At 39.4% G+C, this 8,775-nt stretch overlaps 2 protein-coding genes across 2 annotated transcripts; one reads left to right on the top strand and one right to left on the bottom strand.

The window, feature by feature from the left end:
- LOC114080069 (vomeronasal type-1 receptor 4-like) lies at window positions 1-2,356 on the bottom strand. Its single transcript, XM_071604398.1, has one exon. The coding sequence runs from the start codon at window positions 1,225-1,227 to the stop codon at window positions 265-267; it is 963 nt and encodes a 320-aa protein (XP_071460499.1). The 5' UTR covers window positions 1,228-2,356; the 3' UTR covers window positions 1-264.
- Window positions 2,357-4,803: 2,447 nt separating this feature from the next.
- On the top strand, window positions 4,804-7,305 carry LOC114080094 (melanoma inhibitory activity protein 2-like). The gene is given in 5 exon segments (XM_027921637.2): window positions 4,804-4,848; window positions 5,049-5,120; window positions 5,122-5,274; window positions 5,276-5,822; window positions 5,825-7,305. Coding segments are annotated over 5 exon segments (2,298 nt in total).
- The last annotated feature ends 1,470 nt before the right edge of the window (window positions 7,306-8,775 follow it).

Raw genomic sequence — 8,775 nt, 5'->3', positions numbered from 1 at the left:
TATATGAATTCCAGTGACAATCTTCAGGTTGCTGTGCAACAGCATGAACACAATCGGCTTTACTTCCTTCCACAATGAATATGTAGCTCCCACATTCAGGCAGCTGAGTACACCAATATACTTTGGAGTTTACAACAGAAAGACAAGTGACTCCTTCATAGTTTTTGGATTGGTGTTTTGAGCATGAAGAATGACTAAACAATTGCACATTATCTCAACACATACTATACACATATTATTTCAGAATTAAGAATCTTATATTCCTTAGGAGCAGATCCTGGATTTAATGGAGTTATGATTCATGAGAAGAATAGGGCTGACAGTGGGAAAACACATAGAGATCAGGGCATTGGTGTTCACCAACCACCAACTGGGATTAAAATGAAGGGTAACAAAAACATTTAATATGGAGGAGAGTGTGTGGAAACTCACAAAGGAGCCCACCAGGATAAGGATTCTCTGGGTGGCTCTGGACTCAGGGCAGGATCTGGGGGAAACTTTGATACTGTGAATGTGCTGAACCCTCTGCTTGTGCCTGTACAGAAGGAGAACCATTGAGCCACTGGACCAGATCATGAGCAAGGACAATACCACTTCAGGAAATACAAGCAATGCTGTGTATAATGAGTTTGTTATGTGGTCAGGAACAATGTAAGGACAGTACCTCAAATATCTTTTCACTATAAGGTTTTTGCTATTCCATTTACCAAGCACATAGAGAGGAAAAATGGAATTCACCACCATGTACAGGATCCAACAGAGGGAAATGGAGAAGCCAATGTACTTGGGAGCTCTTTCTTTGAGATCCTTCCAACAGGATTTCATGGGGCTGATAGTTATGTTCTGGAAGATGCTCAAGAGGCAGGTAATGAAAATGGACACACTCCTGCCCACTCGCTGCATGTACAAAATAAGTTGGCATACAAAATCACTGAAGAAGTACTTCAACCCAAAAGCTGCAATTGTCTGGGGAATTCCTCTGCCAAGAATGACCAAAGAGTTGGCTATGACCAGGTGCCTGAATATCAAATCTGTGAACCTTAATGTGCACTCATGGCAGAAAAGGACTAAATAATAATAAAGCAGAGAGAAATTTCCCAGAACTCCTACTGCAGTCTGTGATAAGAACATCAGTCCCATGGCCACGTCTCTGGAGTCCATTCCCTCTCTCAGCATATATTCCTCTGAATGATTGCAACCATTTTTCCTGTGAGCAAAATGACTCATTAAAATTTTGTAGTGAGGCCCAGTGGTTTATACCTGTAGTGACTAGCTCCTCAGGAGGCTGGGGCAGAAGTTTGGTTTGAACTAGGCATTAAAACTCAGCCTGGGAAATATTGCAGTACCTGTCCCTGGGTGTGTATTTTACACCAAGTGCAACTTTCATTGTGAAAATATCGAGATGTACATATGAATGGGGGGGGGGGCTTCCTAGATTATCTTCTTAGAAGAGTCAAGTTTAAAAATCAGATGATGATAACATGGAGGAAGCAATGGAAAGTGAGAGTAGTGGAGAGAAAGCATAACTCAATATGTGCAGCATAAACTGATATTTGATAGTCATTTTGAAAAAAGAGAACTATTTTGATCCCCTCAGTCTGGAAAAACTTTGCTACTGTTAGAACAAGAAATAGATTCAACATTGCAAAATATTGGTGCAGACACCAACTTTCTTAACAAGACCCCATAACTCAAGAAATAAAAACAAGACAGATGACATCAAATTAAAAAGCTTCTTAATATCGGTGGAGATCATGAAGAGACATTCTGCAGAATATTAGAGAACCTTTGCTAGATTCTCTTCTGACAGTGGGTTAACATTCAGAATACATAAAGATTTCAAAATGTGTAACATCAAAAGTAAAAACAACACAATACAAGAAAAACAAGTATCCCCTGGGTGCAGTGATTCAAGTCCATAATCCCAGCATTTTGGAAGGTTAATCAATAGGATTTGGAGTTCAATTCCAGATTTGCAATTTGGCAAGGTCCTAAGGCACTTAGAGAGACCCTGTTTCAAAATAATTAATAAAAATGGGCTGAGGGTGTAGCTTGAAGACTAAGTGCCCCTGAGTTCAATTCCTACTAAAACAACAAAAACTTACCCAAGTAATCAAATTAATAAATGGGGTAATGAAGAGGCATTTCCCCCAAAAAAATAAATATAAATGGCACACAAATATATGAAAAAATGCATTCAACAACCTGGAAATAAGGGAAATACAAATCAAAAGTACACTAACATTCCATCTCACTCCAGGTAGATGGCAATCAAAAGAATACCATAATAAATGCTGGCAGGTAAGTGGGGAAGAGGGTTCACTCACTTTTAGTGTGACTGTAAATAAGTATGACCACTTTGGAAAGCAGTATGGAGATTTCTCAAAAGATCAGAGATGGAACCACCATATGACCCAGCTATCCCACTCCTTGGTATTTATCCACAAGAACAAAACTGACCATATTATAAGCTTCAGGCACATCAATGTTTAGTATAGAGCTACTCATCACAGCCAGGTTATGGACCAGATGAGGTGCCCATCAGGAGATGAAGGAATTAAGAAAATGGGGTGTATATTCACAATGGAGTTTTATGCAGCCATAAAAGTGAATGAAATTATGGCATTTCCAGTACGTGGATGGCACTGTAGAGCATCGTGCTAAGTGAACTAAGAGACTCAGAAAATCAAAGGGTGAATGGTTTCTCTCATAGGTGGAAGCCAGTGTGAAGTAAGGGGATCAGGGGAAGGCGTCTTATGAGGGAAGACAGGTGGGCCAGGAAAATCAGATTAAGGGGAGGGAGAAGGGACAGAGAAGGGAGGAAATGGGGAATGAATTTGACAATATTACACTATGTCCATGATACATAGGCCACAATGAATTCCACCTGTATGCATATCTATAAAGGGCCAATTAAAATTGATAAATAAAAAGATAACCAGTACAGTTGGCAAAGAGAAATGGAAAGAAGGAGAAGGAGAGAATAAGAGGAAGCACTGGGGACTGAGATAGAGCTGATTAAACCCCATGCATGTATGGTTAAGTAAAAATGATGCAATTATACTGAGAAACTATAATGCACCAATAAAAGCAAAAGTTATAGTAGAACAAATATAGTAGAATACTATAGAATAATAAATAAAATAATATAGAATAATAATATATAGAATAATAATATATATAATAATATAGAATAAATAATTATTGAAAAATACTTTTTTTTCCTAAACCATGACAAATTCCTTAATAGGACACCCATAGCACAAGAGTTAATAACAAGAATCAACAAATGGGACTTACTTAAACTGAAAACTTTTTTCTCAGCAAAAGAAACAATAAGAGAGGTAAATAGGGAACCTACATCATGGGAACAAATCTTTACTCCTCACACTTAGAGCCCTAATATCCAGAGTATACAAAGAACTCAAAAAATTAGACAAGAAGATAACAAACAACCCAATCAACAAATGGGCCAAGGACCTGAACAGACACTTCTCAGAGGAGGACATACAGTCAATCAACAAGTACATGAAAAAATGCTCACCATCACTAGCAGTCAGAGAAATGCAAATCAAAACCACCCTAAGATACCATCTCACTCCAGTAAGATTGACAGCCATTATGAAGTCAAACAACAACAAGTGCTGGCGAGGATGTGGGGAAAAGGGTACACTTGTACATTGCTGGTGGGACTGCAAATTGGTGCAGCCAATTTGGAAAGCAGTATGGAGATTTCTTGGAAAGCTGGGAATGGAGCCACCATTTGACCCAGCTATTCCCCTTCTCGGTCTATTCCCTAAAGACCTAAAAAGAGCATGCTACAGGGACACTGCTACATCGATGTTCATAGCAGCACAATTCACAATAGCAAGACTGTGAAACCAACCTAGATGCCCTTCAATAGACGAATGGATAAAAAAAATGTGGCATTTATACACAATGGAGTATTACTCTGCATTAAAAAAATGACAAAATCATAGAATTTGCAGGGAAATGGATGGCATTAGAGCAGATTATGCTAAGTGAAGCTAGCCAATCCCTAAAAAACAAATGCCAAATGTCTTCTTTGATATAAGGAGAGTAACTGAGAACAGAGTAGGGACGAAGAGCATGAAAAGAAGATTAACATTAAACAGTGATGAGAGGTGGGAGGGAAAGGGAGAGAGAAGGGAAATTGCATGGAAATGGAAGGAGACCCTCAGGGTTATACAAAAGTACATACAAGAGGAAGTGAGGTGAAAGGGAAAAATAATACAAGGGGGAGAAATTAATGACAGTAGAGGGGGTAGAGAGAGAAGAGGGGAGGGGAGGGGAGGGGGGATAGTAGAGGATAGGAAAGGCAGCAGAACACAACAGACACTAGTATGGCAATATGTAAATCAATGGATGTGTAACTTATGTGATTCTGCAATCTGTATACGGGGTAAAAATGGGAGTTCATAACCCACTTGAATCAAAGTGTGAAATATGATATATCAAGAAATTTGTAATGTTTTGAACAACCAACAATAAAAAATTAAAAAAAATAAAATAAAATAAAATTTACAAAAGACCCCGGAAAAAATAAATAAATAAATAAAAGGGCAAATGATACAAATATAAGTATATGATTTACTGGCTCTTTAAAAATTTTACAAAGGTTTAGAATTTTCGTTACATCAAACAGGGTGATATTATGACTGTATAGAACACACATAATAAGTTCTGCCCTCACCTGGACTAAACCAAATCAACAGGTAGGTGACCTGGAGAGGACTCCTCTCTGGCTCCACTGGGACAGGCTTGAACCTGTGCTACTTCAGGATGCACAGCCTAGGGGGAGAGGCCCAGATTTCCCTGACAGGCAGTGTGAGTGTGCTAGGCCCCTGGGAGCCCATGACTGGGGCTCCCATGCCCATGCCCACAGCGCCCCCCACCCTCACTGGTTCACAATGGTCTGCTCCGTTGCCTGGTGCAGGTTTATATTCCTGACCAAAGGCCTGAGTGTCCATAGCCTCTTTTGGCTGGGCACGGTGTGGTTGTGGAGGAAATAGCCAAAGTAGCCTTAGCATGATGGAGGGGCAACAGGTGCCCCTCAGCCATACTTGGGGGTGGTCCTGGAAGAAGTAAGCAGGGTTGTGGTGTGCCTTGTCTGAAGACATGGAAACACACCCTATTCCTTGTGGCTGTCCATGGGAGTTGGGGATACGTACAGCTATTGGATTTTTTGTGGTTGTCTTGTTTTTGTGGAGAAGTTTTCAGTCTGTGAGAAGCAGGCTTTACTTGAGAAGAGAAAAAAAAGCTTGCTCTAAAACTTTCTGAAATAATTGAGAAAAAATGTGGACTGCTTGTTAAAGTCAGTCTTGTCCAAAAAGAATATGAAGGCTTAGAGTCATCTTTAAAGAATGACATTTTGGAGAAGGAGGCAATATACGCAAACCTGGATAGGTCCGTATCTAAATTTGAGGAAGAAATACTCTTTCTAGAAGAAGAGCTAAAAGAAGAGAAAACTAAACATTCTCAACAGGATGAATTGATAGAGTATATATCAAAAAGGATGAAGTCCCCAGAAGAGGAATCAAAATCCCTCAGTTCACATATACCTGAAGCTACAACAACCTTAACAATATTTCACCTGAATGCAGAAGGACTGAAGGTACCAATAAAAGAAGTTTCAAATGAAAATTCCCAACTTCTGGAAAGTCAGAAACAGCTTTCACACGAAGGGGAAGTATGGGAAGAAGAAGTGAATGGCCTTAATCATCAGAAAACAACACTTGAAGACTCCAAAGAACATGAAGAACAAGTTCTAAGAGAGAAAGAAAATCACATTAAGTCTCTGTCTGACACTTGCTGAAAGATTGGGCTCCTGTGCTTGAAGAAGACCTAACAGACGATGGTAACTTGGAGTTGGAAATGAAAAGTGAATCAGAAATCGGTGCTCACTTAGAGGATCAGCCAAAAGGAGATTTGAAGAAACAGCTTTATGCTGATAAGTTAAATTCCTCTTTTCAAATCTTAGAAGGAGAAAGAAATCAAGTTTTTACTTTAGTATCTGAAGTTTTTGAAACAAAGGAAGACCTTACAGAAGAGATTAAAAATCTGAAGACAGACCAAGCATCTTTGCAGTCAAACAATACACAGTTTGAAAGTGAGAATCAGCATCTTGATCAGAAACTTAAACTCATCATTGAAATATATGAAGCCATTGTAATGAAACTCCAGAGGAAAGTAAGAGAAGAGGAAAATGACCGGGTAGTGCAAGAGGAGAAACTTTTCAAAATGGAGGAAAACATCAGCCATTCAAGTGAACAGCTTAAGACCTATAGAAAGCAAGTCAAAGACCTTGAAGAAGAATTAGAGAGAACCACTTATTTTTATCAGGGGCAGATTACACACTATGAGGAAAAAGCACAAGATAATGAGTGGGCAGCTCAGAGTGCTGAAAGATACCTCAATGATTTAGGGAAACAAGAGGCTCACGACAGTCAAAACTTCACCGAAAATGAGTTTAAATTTAAAAAAGATCCTTCTGCACTTCATGTTTCAAATACAGCCATTGGCAGACAGCATTTCCCAAATGGTCCCTCACCATTGGGTCGACCTTCATCTGAAATGAGAGCTCCACTTCTGGGAAAGGAGGGTCCACTCAGACTCTCACCTTTGCTTCCAGTGGTAGGAGGAAGAGGCTCAAGAGGCCCAGAGAATCCTCTGGGCCCTCAAATTATCAATGAAAGAACAGAATCCGGCTATGATGGGATAACTGACCATCAGAGAGTGCCTTATAACATTAGGCCCCTGTCATCTCCATGGGAACAGAACCCTAAGATGATGATGGCTCCACCAGGCCAACCATATTGTGATCTATGTCTTCCTCTACCAAGGCAAGATGGATGTTATTCTAATTATGGTGGACCCTCGGGACCAGCAGAACTCAGAAGTTCTACTCTGCCGCCTTTGGATCAAATGGATGGGCCTATGTTTTCTGAAATGGAATCCAGTAGAAATGATTCCAAAGTTGATCTTGATAATTCCAATGTGCCCGAGTCATCTCTCCCTGCTGAAAACCAAGAAACTGCCTCTGGCTTTGCTTTCTCACCTTTCCCTCCAATCAGAGGTCCATTGTTTCCAGTGGATCCAAGGAATCAGTTCATGAGAAGAGGAGCTTTTTTCCCTCCACCTCCTCCAGGAAACATGTATGGAGCATCTCGAGAATATTTTCCATGGGGCCCACCACCCCCTCCATTCCCAATGGAGCCATGGTGTTTTCCTCATTATCTCCCCCCAAGAGCAGAATTTCGCCCCCCTCCCTCCCGTGCATTCTGAAAGTAGAAGTGAGTTTCCTTCAGGGTTGAGTCCACCTTCAAATGAGCCTGCTACCCAACATACAGAACCACAACAAGAAACTTGATAATATTTTTTTTATCTGACTTCAAAAGTAATCTATCTCTCATTTTTACTTTAAATATAACTGGGTTTACTCAAATGATTATACTTTTAAATGATTAAGCTTCCAATTGAAGCTTAATGGAATTATAATTGTTAGAATTGTATTTTGTAAATAAAGATTATTTAAAATTGAAAAAAAATTTAAAAAATAAAATATAGAATATTTAAAATACTGTCAAAAAAAAGTAGCTTCAAGACCATTTGAGCTTTTACATTGAAGCATTACTTAAATATTTTGGGAAGAAATTTTATTTATATCCTTACAGAGTTTGCAGTATATGTTCACTGACTGCTTCAGGAATGGATAGATAGATTGATATTAAATTCAGCAGGAAATATCTCAAATTTTAAAAAATATGGAAATAATTATGGCATTTTTCTGCAGAACAGTGTAAGGAGTCATATATGGGTTGCATGTGGGTCACCACACATGGAAGTCTAGTGGATGGAGATATCTGGTATCTAAAAATGAACAGTGGACATTTCCTCTGGTCAGTTGCCCAGGGGACAATGTGACTCTATTTCACTCTGCTGTGGCCCACACAGCACCTGAGATGGTGTGACCTGCCACGATGTCAATCAACATGCTGATGGCAAGACATCACAAAACAAGACTCTGCCCTTGAATCTTTATCGCTGCCTTTGATGTACCCCCTTAGATAAATCAGCAGAGCCTTTTCTTTTTCTAGTTCCAGAGCCCATGTGGACTATATCTATAAAGGGCTTTGCCTTTTGTAAATATATTTCTGATTATCTGTATTTTGTTATTCGCTAACTATTTGAGTCTTTAAGTTGTAGGATGGATTAGAATCCTCTGGGCAGGAAGAACCACCACCAATGACACATTGGCCATCAACCTCTGATAGAACAGTGTGATGAAATCACACATCACAATATGTATTATAGAGTATACGCATAATGCATATGTATTATATGTTTGTTATTCTTCAGTGACTTGTGTTTGTGTTTTCATGTGGGCATCTGATTCTGTATATTTCAACCTGTGAAGACAGTTTTCCCACAATGACCTTTCCCTAGCTCAGTTTTTTTGGTAATTTGTACTTATTCTTTTTAATTAAAGAAACATGCAGAAATCTTGAGTGCACAGTTCAGTAGAATTCCACAAATGCAACACACTTCAGTGTACAACACAGAGATCAAAAAGCAGAATGTTGTCAGCTTCCCAGAAGACCCCTTGTGCCTCTGCTAAGTCAACAGCCCCCAAGCAGGCATCTCCTGGTTTATTTGTAGGAGTGACATTGTTGAGGTACAGCTTTCTGTCTGTTCTAATATATGTGAGTTGAAATGACTTTTACCTGTTTTGTACTATAACCCATGGATTTGGAC

The sequence above is a fragment of the Marmota flaviventris genome, chromosome 18 (assembly GCF_047511675.1).
Source record: "Marmota flaviventris isolate mMarFla1 chromosome 18, mMarFla1.hap1, whole genome shotgun sequence".
Classification (NCBI taxonomy): Eukaryota; Metazoa; Chordata; class Mammalia; order Rodentia; family Sciuridae; genus Marmota; species Marmota flaviventris.
This window is presented reverse-complemented; position numbering and strand designations above follow the sequence as displayed.